We start from the raw sequence: 12500 nt of genomic DNA, 5'->3' as shown, positions 1-12500 counted from the left end.
AAAGAGAGAGAGATAGAGAGAGAGAGAGAGAGAGAGAGAGAGAGAGAGATATATAGAGAGTGAAAGAGAGAGAGAGAGAGAAAGAGAGACGGCGAGATAGAGAGATAAAGAGAGCGAGATAGAGAGCGTGAGAGATAGAGAGGGTGAGAGAGAAAGAGAGAGATAGAGAGACAAAGAGAGAGAGAAACAGAGAGATAGAGAGCGAGAGAAAGAGAGAGAGAGAGAAGAGAGAGAGAGAGAGAGAGAGAAGATAAAAGAGAAAGAGAGAGATAGAGAGAAGGAGATAGAAAGCGAGAGAGATAACGAGGAGCCGAAAGAGAGAGAGAGAGAGAAAGAGAGAGGGAGAGAATAGAGAGATAAAGAGAGAGAGAGGAGAGAGAGAGAGAGAGAGAGAGATAGATAGAGAGAGAGAGAGAGAAAGAGAGAGAGATAGAGAAATTAACATTAATGTTAGATTAACAGATTTAAGCTAGAGTCTTATGGCGTCGCGCGCGTTAGCAGACGCGGCCGACGCTGACGCAGACTTGAGAGATCTGAGTCCGAGCATCGGCCAGCAGCATGGAGCAGCTGCTGCAGTACGACGCAGACGACTTCACGCGACGTCTTTGACCTGACCTGCGAGGTTAGACACAGGTCGCGGTCCGCTTTGTAGGGTCGCAAGTAACTCTGTAAAAGGTCGCGGTCGCTCTATGCCCTCTTTCTATTTGGATATTTGCGATTTTTCATGACCCTCTCTCTCTCTCTCCTCTCTCTCTCTCTCTCTCTCTCTCTCTCTGCTCCGAGAGTGAAAAAGTGGGAGAGGGGGATCACCTATTCCCGAGAGAATATAACCTGATGAAAGTACCATATAAATAGATAGACATACCAGATATAGGGCTAGATAGAAATAGATAGAATACCACCTATTGAATGATTGAAAATGTATTATTGGTATTTTCCTGGTTTTTCGTGATGGTTGATTATGGTACATTATTACTGCTAGGTACTCAGTAGATGGTTCAGAGAACAGACCATGTTCTGTTCTATGAACCATGTATCTGTTAAAACTAGTTTGTTTCCCATTTTTTTAGTCATTGGTCACCTTAACTATATATCTTCTTTTTTAAATCTTTTTTTTATTACTCAGTGTGTATTTTCCTACACAAAAATGGACACAATTGTGTAGGAAAATATGAACACCAAGTAATAAATAAATATTACAATGATGAACTTAATAATCTAGACCCCTACACCACCTGCACGTAAAAATTAGGGACAAAACAACTACTTTATTAGAATACATTAGTTGACAATACATCAGGAGTAGATAATAGGGAACTACTTCTGATATGTAAATATTGGAATTAATTTAACATTTTTAGCGAAGACTTGGAATAGAGCCAGTCAGATAACCAGCAATGAAGATTTGCTTTTTATTTTCAGGACATTAGACATAAAATAAGGACTTGGACCTATTTCCAAGGACTTTCAATGACAAAAAGACAAATTAAGGCCTTTTAAGGACAAAGTCACTGCTCATCCAACCAGATAAAAAACGGCATAACGATTAGCGTTTGGTACATCACTACATTTCCAATTTTATTATTTTTTTATTCACATTTTTCCAAAAGAAAGCAAGAATTCGAGAATCCGTCGCCGTGCCGATTACCGTTGTGACAACGAGTGCGCACCGAAACATGTTCCACATCGACGTGCGCGTACAAACGATCGACACACACAAGTCCGACGCGAGAACGAGATGCAAACCCATCGCCGAAGAAACGCCGCGCGCGAGAGGAATGCAGGGGGCGCCACTTACAGCCGCGCGCCCGTCCATCGCCGACGCTACCGCCTCCACGCTCGCGACCGCGAACCGAGTCCGGGGGCCATCCGTAAGGTCATACAGGGGTCACGGGGCATTCCTGCCGCTAGAGGGCGCCACGGCATGACCCCCTTCCCATCGCACGGTGAGCAACCTCCCTTCTCGGCTCCTTAGTCGTCCCCGCGCCGGTGGCGCCCCCTGGCCGACGCAAACGGGTCAGGTACGGCGACTCTCGTCGCCGTCCGCTTCCGCCGGCAGGGGGCGCTCGCGTGCGCGCCGACGATCGAAACAACACCAGCGCTGCGTCCGCTCGCGTATACGGGACGACTGCACGCAGACCGAGGCGCGGTGGCGCTACCCGTCGGTGCGCGTTCGCTGCCCCGACGATCTCGGAGTGCGTGCAGTCCGGGCTGGCTATCCACGAGGGTTGAATGGGCCGCGGGGGCGCGCGCCACCGGCACGCAGGGGAGCGATACGTAGCGGCAAGATGGCGGTGGGCGGGCAGCGCGTGACCGATAAACAGGTCGCCTTCTTGCCCGCGTGCTTTTGACGGGATGGCGTAGCATCATCTGCGTCGCAGCTCCTGGCTCCCCCACCCGCGTTTCGCTAAGGCAATCGTTCGCTCTCGCTCTCGCGTCCGCGCGCGCATGCATGCCGACAAAATTCACGTCTCCAATCTTTCATCAGCGAAAAACCGCGCTATCGAACGCAAGAGAGTTTACCTAGACACCGAGGAGGTTTCAGTAATCAACGAATAATCTGCTTCCACCTCCGCGGGGCTTACTAAGGAAACAAGACTTTATACACCGTCCTAACAAAGAACAGGGGTCGGCCAAAATAAATACAAGCTCGCGTTTCGGGACACGTCAGCCGGCGCCTACGAAGATCACAACTATCAAAAAGTACCGTTAATAAAAAGAGCGAATCAGCAGAACGAGAGAGCATTTTTGTGATTACCATATGTCAATATGTCAATTATCATACAAGTGTCAGCCGGGTGGGTATTTTGTAGTGCTATGGTTACTAGTGTGCAGGACAGCACACCAGGGGGCGCAGCCGCGACCACGGCGACCCCGGAGCTTGAGAGCGGTACCCGCTATCGCAGACGGCCTCCCCGCAGGGTTGACGACACACGGTCCACCTTCAGGAGAGACGCGCCAAGAAGCGAGATACGCAACCTCTCCCTCTCGTCGCTCGACGGAGTCGGGGAGTCGCGTCATGGCGGCGTCGTCGTCGTCGTCGTCGCATCTTCGTCTTCAGAGTGACGTATTTCGCAGGGCGTTGCCGCCGCCGCCGCCGCTGGTGGTCTGTCCTGCACGCTCGGTTCGTCGCGAGGCGGTCAGTGCTACAACTACCATTGGCTAGTTAGTCGCTCCGGCTGCTGCTGCTGCTCCAATGCTGCTGCTCCAACACTGCCGCCACTGCTGCTGCTGCTGCTGCTGCTACTGCTGCTGCTGCTGCTTCTGCTGTTGCTGCTGCAGCGGCTGCTGCTGTGAGCGGCGGCGACAGTCTTATGGGCTGAGATCGAATCCGATGCCGAACTTGTGACCTCCGGCATTCAGGTTCTTCGACTCGATGAGCGCCGACAGCGTGACCTTGACCCCTGCAAGCGAGACGAGAGGCTGTGAGACGCGAGAGCGCAGAGACGCGAGTCAGAATATTCTCTGCGTTCGAGGGAGTGTCTGTTTCAGAAAGGTTGACTTCTCACAGACGACGACGCGTCTCAAGCAATGTAGGTTAATGTATCATGCATCATTAACAGACTCCCGATCGCACGCGGGCGGCGTCGCTATAGCAACGCTCATTAGCTTCGCGGCAAACCAGAATCGCATCGCCCTGACGTCTGCACTTAGCGATAAAAAGTTTCACCCGATCGCGCCCGACCTGTCTCTCTCGCGCGCGCGCGCTTGCCACCATGCGCTGACCTCAAGGCACAAGGTCATCGAACCCATCCGGGACAACCAGGGTAAAAAATACACGGGAGCGATGAGTGGTTTGCTCTTCAAACCTCCGAAATCGCTCACGTGAGGCTCAAAATAGCTCCCGTAAAAGTTTTGACGAGAGCTATTTTTCCCACAGACTTGAAAAAGAGCTCCCGTGAAAAAAAAGTACTTTTTCCCCTGATCGCACTACCGGCGGTCGATGGGACGACATTTCTCCGTTCCGATCGTCAATTCTCCGTTTCCACGATCTCTCGTCGCCCATGCGCGCGATTCACTCACCTTTCCTGATTTGCTGCGAGTAGCCTACACCGAGCTGGCTGGAGTTGTTCACCTTGGCCTGTAGGGCGGAGAATGCAAACGAAACGTCAGACGAATAGAGTAAAATTAACATTTACGAAAATGGAAAATCCCACCAAAATACGAGAGAATGTAAAAACTCTTGTCGCCAACCTGCTGTGTTTAATCTGACTATCTCTATTTGTTGAGAAATGGTTCAATTTAAGACGTAAGAGTAATAAATGTTAAGAGTAATTTTCTTTCGGACAACGAAGAGCATAGATCCATCGACCCGTGTGTGTGTGTGTGCATGCGTGCATTTCCACGTGTGCGTGGCGGTATATGTGTGCGTGTAGGTGTGTTTATGTGCAAGTGCCTGTGCGTGCAGGTGTATGTGCATGTGTGCGTGCGCCTGTAGGTATATGTGCAAGTGTGCGTGCGTGCGTGCGTGCGTGCGTGCGTGCGTGCGTGCGTGCGTAGGTAGGCACATGTGCATGTGTGTATTTGACCGTGTGCGTGCGTGTGTGCGTGCGTGTAGGTGTATGTACATGTGTGTGCGTGCACGAGCGTGCGTGAGTGGGTGCGCGTGTAAGTGCATGTGTGCGTGCGTGCGAGTACTCACGCTGACGGACGCGTCGTTGTCGAACGTGTATTTGCCGGCGAGTCCGAACCGCGTCGCGTTGCTGCCTGCCGTCCAGCTCAGCTGCACAGCCGTCTCCAGATCGTCGTTCACCTTCTGGTAGATGGCGCCGCAGAACTCCTGCCCGTCGTTGCTGAAAGTACCAACCACCGTCGACGCTGACACACGAGGTAAGGGTGGCGGCGGCGGTGGTACGCGCAGCGACTGGGATCGCATTTTCAGCGCGGCTGCTCGCGCATTCATCATGTGCACTCGCAGAATTTTTTTTATCGCATATATATACGTTACGTTTTCGCGCAAAATTTCAACTAAATTTCTGGCCGTAATTTTTTTGCGACGGCTCACGCGTTTACGACGTTCATCGCGACAATTGCCGCGACCCTGACGCCAACAACGTTTGAATGCGGAAAAAAACGTGCGCAAATTCGATACTGTAGTACGTCACCGTACCCAGAGATGCCAACACATATTTGAAGCAATCTGTAGTTTCTGGCCATCAAATTAGTAGTTCGAGGGTCACGTAGTGACCCGAGTTCGCTAGGGGGGTCCGGCATGCGCCCCCGAAAAAAATTTTGATTCTGAGATGCAATTTTCTGCATTCTGAGGGTCAAAAATTTCAATAAATTGACAAAAAATTACAATAATTGGAAAAAAAATATATAATTTCGATCACAGTGAAATTCGTAGTTTGATACAAACTGGTCGTAGTGGTGCAAAAGGAATACAAATTCGTATAAAATACGGATAAATCGTAGTGGTTGGCATCTCTGCGTACCGTACCGCTCGTCATCAGGATACGTAGCCGAACTCATCTGCGTTCGAGGGAGCGTCTGTTTCAGAAATGTTGACTTCTCACAGACGACGACGCGTCTCAAGCAATGTAGGTTAATGTATCATGCATCATTAACAGACTCCCGATCGCACGAGGGCGGCGTCGCTATAGCAACGCTCATTAGCTTCGCGGCAAACCAGAATCACATCGAAAACCTCTCCGAGACTCGGCCACGGCTCTACGACTTTAACGATTAGCACCCTGAGAGCATGCCGTAAGTTACCATCGAGACCCAAAATCTGGACCGAGACGTTCCCGACGGCGTCGCGAGGGAGAACGCGTCCGAGTCCTCCGGCCGAGTCGCCGTCTACGCGCACTTACACGTTCGTGTGGAGCACAAAGTCGTCGGTCGCGTATCCGATCGCAAAGTTGTTTCTCGTCAGCGTGGACTTGGCGGTGTCGAACGACGCCTGGTAGCCCGCGAGCCATCCGTTGTGCCTGCGCCACGGCGACAGCAATATAGAGAGAGAGAAAGAGAGAGATTACGATCACGAGGGAGGGGCGTCGTCGTGACCAAACACCGCCCCCGCGAATTCAGCTGCCGTCACGCTGGAGGAGATGGCATCTGCAAGAAACGGGAGCTGGCATTCGCAGGCACTGCGAGTACGTCCAGTCCCCCTCCGAAATAATACCAGCTTAAATATTGATCCGTCTGCGCTCTAGCGAACACAGCAATGTGTCGCTCTAAGTTGACTGTTTCAAACAGCCTCCTGTCCAAGCACTGTCAATCGTCGGTGGGTGGTGTTCTGGTTCAAACTGGTATTGCCCGATAGCATCTATATGCAAGATTGCATCCTTTTAAGATTCGCTGGAACTCGATCCGGCACACTCCGAGTCGGTCGCACACTCGGTACGTAAAACTCGTCTCCATCGAAAGATCTACGAAAGATCTTTAGTCACACGAAAGATCTACACTCTCTCTGACAAGATTCTAGCAGGTGGACCAGTCACGATGAAGAACCAGAAATTAAATCAAAAAGGTGGTCTCGATCGAGTCCGTTTCAGAAATATTTACTTCTCATAGAGAACATCTCAAACAATGTAGGTTAAAATAAAATGCACATCATTAACAGACTGTTACCACCTCGTTAGCGTTTAGTCGTTACCGTTTAGTCTCCCTATTTACGACTCACTCGTAATACAGACTATCATTAACATTACACAGTCCCCCAGGGACCATTTTTTCGGACCGCGCTCTGGCCAGATTGGTCGTCGCGTACGCGGCGCACGCTGGCAAGCCTGACGCGGAGATTATGACCACTAACTCACCCGACGGTGGCGCAGCCGTGCAGCTGGGGTCCCGCAAAGTCAAGATCCACATCTGCGTTCACGTGCACGTAGTCGTGCTTGTAGGCGGTCTTGATCTGTCCGGATTTCTTGCTGCACGGAACGAGAGAGAGAGAGAGAGGGGGGGGAGAGACGAGGTTAGAACCGCACAAGAATTTCCCGCGAGCTCGAATTCGTGAGTACGACAGATCGTAAACCCACGATGCGTGCAAGGTAGCACAATGTAATAAAAGTACGTGTAAAATAATGCCGCAATGTAACGCGTGCCCTGAAGGCGATAAAACGTTGGACTCCCTTGTTCAAAAGTTAATTTCTAACCCCGAGAAATGGAGACTCACCCTGTCTGTGGGGAGAAGGACGAGTCAAAGGTCAGCTTCAATCCCTTAGCTATCTGATCCTCAATGGTGATCATCGTCGCTAGCACGTTGTTCGTGTCCCACTTCTCCGTGAACGTCAGTCCTGTCGCCACGGCAACACGCAACAAATTAACTCTCCTTTTATTACGTGACCGCGCCCATATTCGCGCATAATTGCTTTCCGCGCCGGGCAAGCCACTTCCACGGGAGAAATTACGCCCGCACACGTGTAAAACATCCGCTACTCGCCACGCACCGCACTTGGGCACAACCCTTCCCCCGAACAAGAAAACGTCGTTTTTTTTCTGGACGGCTACCCGCTCGTGTTAAATTTCGCACCTGAAACTCGCGGAAATTTTCGCCGCCGGGAAAAAGATCCGCGAGCGAACGTTGTCGCGCGTCCGTAACTTCAATGCGAAACCTTCGCTCGCCACGCGTCGTCGCCGCGCGTCGACGTACCATACTCGCTCCACTTGTACTTTGTCTCCAGGTTGCCGGCGACCTTCCCGCTCTCGTTGCAGGAGCTGCCCGTCGTGTTGAACTCAACGCCATTTGCCGCCTTCGTCTTGCACTCAAGTTTGATCTGTCCAAAATCTGGAAAGGAGAGAGAGAGAAAGAGAGGTTCGTAATCGAAGTCAAAACTGCACGTAAAGGCCAGTTGAGGAGCGAAATGCAGAAAAAGTGGTGGTCTTTAGGAAGATGGCCATTCCAGCGGGATGGGTTCTGCTCGGTAACTACTGCTTGAGGTAAATACCAAGTAACCGGTAGACCGGCTGCTAATCAAAAATTGACTCGACAATATTTTCGAAGGTTTAGCAAAGGTCATAGCAAAAATGGATACTGGATATATGCTAGCACATTGCTATTGGTTATTCTGCCCTTGAATGCTAGCCAAAATATTGCGTAATCATTTGATCAAATGAGCTTTTACCAAATTTGAGTAAAGCTTTATCTAAAATATTAATAAGTATCTGCACTGCGTTAAAAATCTATAATGCTGCTTACATTTATAAATGTTTTCTCACCATAGCTTCAACAAACTCGAGCCAAAATGGAATTCGCTTGAGTTAACTGTAATGCCTACATAGTTCTACTGGTATCTTGAAACACTGTTCTATGTCAACATTCTTTCAAACATAATTGCAGTATGAATTTAATTTAGCGCACTGCATGCCATTCATGTGTGCTGTGATCACATTACAACTACCCCTAAAACAAAATCGCACATGCACGAGCACACACACATCGTCTCTTTAACGCGTCGTTCCACGCACACATGCCACACAAAAAAAAGCTTAGATGTTTTCTTGAGTTTCTCTAACCCAACATATTTTAGGGAAGGGTGTGGAGGCATTAGGGAGGCATCTGGCACAAATGAACAAGCTATATCAAATACCCCACTGGGGAGTAGCAAACGCATGCGACTTTAGGAAAAGAATTTGCGACACACGTGTGCAAAATCAAACCAACTGCCCTTTACTAGAACCCTTTCCAGCAGTAAAAATTTAGTATGTTGGCTATGGCTCTGTGCTTCCTCTCGATTTACCCATGTAATTGCGAGGTATTTCATACACCCGACGCACCCACGTGAATGTTAGCTATGCTGTAACAGTATTACAATCCACCTGCAATAAAGCGCTCCTGCCATAAAACAGGACACTCACAACCCACAACCCACAACCCACAACTCCAACACCACCACCACAAACTCACCCACCGTCACAACTCCATTCGCTATGTTACTAGAGCCAGAAATTCTAACTCAACACTGCACATTTCTAACGAATGATACGTCGGCATTCGCAGCCGTGAATACGAGGCAACATGCAGTTCAAGGTTATATATCCCGTCGATTCAGACTGAAAACGGCCAACTTTACTCCATGGAACTTTCACCAAACATCATTCATCGTGGTGGACTAAGGCTCATGTAAAAGCTCACAAACGTTTAAAGTCGAAAATAAGTCACACGATGACACGTTAAAGGGATAGTAGATTTTACTGCATACAACTGTACTTACTGTATAACAAATCTTCTATACCCACACGTATTTGTTACCAGATACCTAATTTAGTTGTTATAATTAATTTCACATCAACGCTACGAAATTTGAACGGTGCCACGACACCCGCGACCGTGCTGCCACCCCGAAAAAGTTGCGTATTTGACAATATATTTTGCACGTTACAGACCGAGGGCTAATCACAAAAGTCCAATTATATTTACACCTAAATGCTATTTAACCGAACGATATTCATTTTAGGGCAAATATATCCATATTATAACTGAAACTATATGTCGTTTATAAGATATTACAATCCTTTTGCTTTTAAATTAATAAATAAGAAACACCCTCGGTCTGTAGCCCTTGGCTGGAAAGTGGTTTTGCGCAACTTATCAGATCGTGCGCTTTGAGTGGCGCCACCGTCGTTGTAATCAAACTGTAGTCATTAGCTTCAAAACATTTTTTAACAATATTTCTAATGGTGATAGAACCATGAAACTTTTTATGTAGCGTAATTTTAACCTAAATAATTAATTAACTGAAAATAACCCTGGAACCTAGAGTAAACGATCCCTTTAAACATTGAATAGAAACTAGAATCGAATTTTGTGTATGTGTTTCTATGTAATGCAACTATGTGCAACACAATATTGCATGCACAAACTTCAATACATACTGTAGCCTTTAGAGAAAAGATCTCGGGATCCTTTTCCCAAATCACTGTATTGAACTGGAGCCATTATTGTTCAGGTCTGAAAGCATAGCAATAAAATCCATAAATTTAAACATTAAACCATACATGTTTTAGAACATAGGCAGAGCTACTATGTGCAACATCTTATGGCTTTCTCACACTATGATATTGCTGATAATTCAATGCTCAAGGTCACCAATGTACAGGGGTAGAAATTAACTTTTGAACAAGGGAGTCCGACCCACAATAAGAGGGAGTCCGCAGCAAAATGAGGGAGTCCGCAGTCTGAGATTCAAAATTAAAGACATTAACAATAACGCATTTGCTTATTTTTAATATTCATGCAGTTGCACATCTGCCAAATTTTCTTTGGACATGAGCTAAACAAATATAGTAATTCCGCGAGGCCGTGCTCTGGAACGGACTAGTTAGTATGGCAGAATTTTCAGGGAGTCACACGGACTCCTGCATATGTCAAATCAGGGAGTCTGACAGTAAATCAGTTACTCCAATAAATCTGCTGCCTGAATTCCACTTGGTCGGCGGAAAAGCCATGGCTTATTTTCTCTGTACAACACTACTGACGTTAAATAAAGCTTACTTTACTTTACTTTACGGGGGCGGTTAAAAATGTCAAGACTATACCTACCTACCTTCTGCTAATTTAGTCACACATTTGTAGTCATGTTGTTCAAATCAATGGCCAGAGACACGGCATAGGATTATAATATTAATACTAATAGGACAATTGTATGAAAAGAGAATCGGGCACGAAAATTCACTTGCTGCCAACACAAATTTGAACTTATTATTAAGGATTGCAACCAATAGTAATGCATCTACGTTTTAATATGACCACATAAATAAACATACATGAGATATCTAATTAAATTACACTAACAAGACGTAGAATTAAGGTTTGAAACACTGCTATTTCACATTGCCAATGGAGGCTGCCATGTTGAAACTGGAAAACTGCATTAGATTTCAATATCTCAATATTGCTGTACTCATTACTCGTGACACAAATAATGACATTTAAAACATCCATATGTCCTATATTATGCTGTTAACAATGAATTTAAATAATACAACAATACCTGTACTACTAGTGGGTAAGATTAAATATCAACGCTTACGTTTGGACGCTTGCTGTTACTGCGGCGCTTTCAGAAGGACGAGCAAGGGGATTCCAAAAGTATCGGCACAGGCACTCGATAGTTGCGCCATCTCCTGGCGCGAAATTAAATATATAGACACAACAATTACATATAGAAACAACCATATGGAAACAACAATTTAATATTACACAAATAAATGGAATATTGTACATTTAAATAAAAGAACTTATATTACTAACACATAGTCACTATGATAAAGCTTTTCCCACTTTGGTTGTACCTATTTGTTGTACTAATCAACTTGTACTTATACTTCCACTGCAATCCACGGCACATGCAGTGTTGATCGAGCTATCAATTTGATCAACTTAATTGTCTCTCCGTCTTCGATAGTCCCTTAGACTTTTGAATACTACTATTTCTGAGGTTATGAGGTTATATACCACTATATTTTATTTATTTATTAATTAAAAAAATAGTAGGGAGTAGATTGATGAGGAAGATGCGTAAGGGTATCTATATAGAAGATTGAAAATAGGTTGAAAAATTGGTCGGGTGAGAGGGACAAGGGAGAAAGTGGTTGCACCAGTGATCTTTATATACCATCTCAAATATTGCTATGTATTCTTATATACTATTTCAAGTTTGAGATTACTCATTTCTGATATATCATTTCATTGCATGTAGCAATAGTGACTTTTAACATAATTTAGCCGAGAGATGGCGCCACCGTGTCATAATTTTGCTCTGAATGTAGCTACAGTGTACCACGGTTATAGATGCCAATCAATTATGTCTATATACTAACCTACTATAGCTATACTACTACTGTCACTATATACATTAACTCTAATATACTAGCTACTCTATCTATATAGTAATAGTAGGTTATTATATAGACATGAGTGTTTGGGATAGACAACACTGGAAAGTACAGTAAACTTTTACTGGACGGTACCGCCACCTATTGGCCAAATTATGTTAAGTTATTATTGCTACATATCGTATAATAATAATTATGCAATAAAATAATGTGATATATAAGTATTAAGTAATGTCAAATTTGAGATACCCTGCTCGTATATCTAGGAAAATAAGCCACAGCACAAGTGTATCAAATATTGTACGTGTATGCGCTCATTCCATATAAAGATGTTATACGCAATAAATATACAAATTGTGTGGCGTACTTTCACGTTTTCGTAACAGAAATTTAACTATGTGTGACTCTACACTACCATTCTAAACGAATATAGAGTTACGCACAACAAGATAAAGGTATATAAAAAATAGGTAAATTCATATATAATTATATTTTTTATTTATAAATTTTTGTTTACAAAAGTGAGCAAAATGTGCATAATTATAAAAAGTTCATATAAAAACAAAACAACGTACATATCTTCACAAGCCAACTATTATTCCCGTTATAATTTAACCACAATCGCATGCATATACAACCTCTCTTTCACAGCTAGCACACATTTGCCTGCAATCTCTCTCTCTCTCTCTCTCTCTCTCTCTCTCTCTCTCTCTCTCTCTCTC

At 45.7% G+C, this 12500-nt stretch overlaps 1 protein-coding gene across 2 annotated transcripts; it reads right to left on the bottom strand.

Annotated features, from left to right (window-relative positions):
* Positions 1-1552: 1552 nt before the first annotated feature.
* On the bottom strand, positions 1553-11046 carry LOC106817172 (voltage-dependent anion-selective channel protein 2-like). 2 transcript variants are annotated; one of them, XM_014821825.1, is made up of 9 exons: positions 10974-11046; positions 9817-9892; positions 7595-7729; positions 7118-7238; positions 6762-6872; positions 5814-5930; positions 4643-4793; positions 4024-4081; positions 1553-3404 (listed from the first exon to the last, which is right to left on the bottom strand). In XM_014821825.1, the coding sequence occupies exons 2-9, from the start codon at positions 9878-9880 to the stop codon at positions 3313-3315; spliced, it is 849 nt and encodes a 282-aa protein (XP_014677311.1). In that variant the 5' UTR covers positions 9881-9892; positions 10974-11046; the 3' UTR covers positions 1553-3312. The 2 variants fall into 2 exon arrangements, with proteins under 2 accessions (XP_014677311.1, XP_014677312.1); XM_014821826.1 differs by lacking the exon at positions 10974-11046 and adding an exon at positions 10935-10953.
* Between the last annotated feature and the right edge of the window lie 1454 nt (positions 11047-12500).

This window comes from Priapulus caudatus, unplaced genomic scaffold, assembly GCF_000485595.1.
Source record: "Priapulus caudatus unplaced genomic scaffold, Priapulus_caudatus-5.0.1 Scaffold1619, whole genome shotgun sequence".
Lineage (NCBI taxonomy): Eukaryota > Metazoa > Priapulida > Priapulimorpha > Priapulimorphida > Priapulidae > Priapulus > Priapulus caudatus.
Note: the sequence above shows the minus strand (reverse complement) of the source record. Positions and strands in the feature narration are given on the sequence as shown.

Excerpts from the sequence above, each read along its gene's own strand:
- LOC106817172 (XM_014821825.1), bottom strand. The coding sequence starts at position 9,880 with ATGGCTCCAGTTCAATACAGTGATTTGGGAAAAGGATCCCGAGATCTT. Across the intron at positions 5,931-6,761 it reads CACGGCTGCGCCACCGTCGG|GCACAACGGATGGCTCGCGG; the intron begins GTGAGTTAGTGG and ends GCCGTGGCGCAG. Across the intron at positions 4,794-5,813 it reads TTTGTGCTCCACACGAACGT|CAACGACGGGCAGGAGTTCT; the intron begins GTAAGTGCGCGT and ends TGGTACTTTCAG.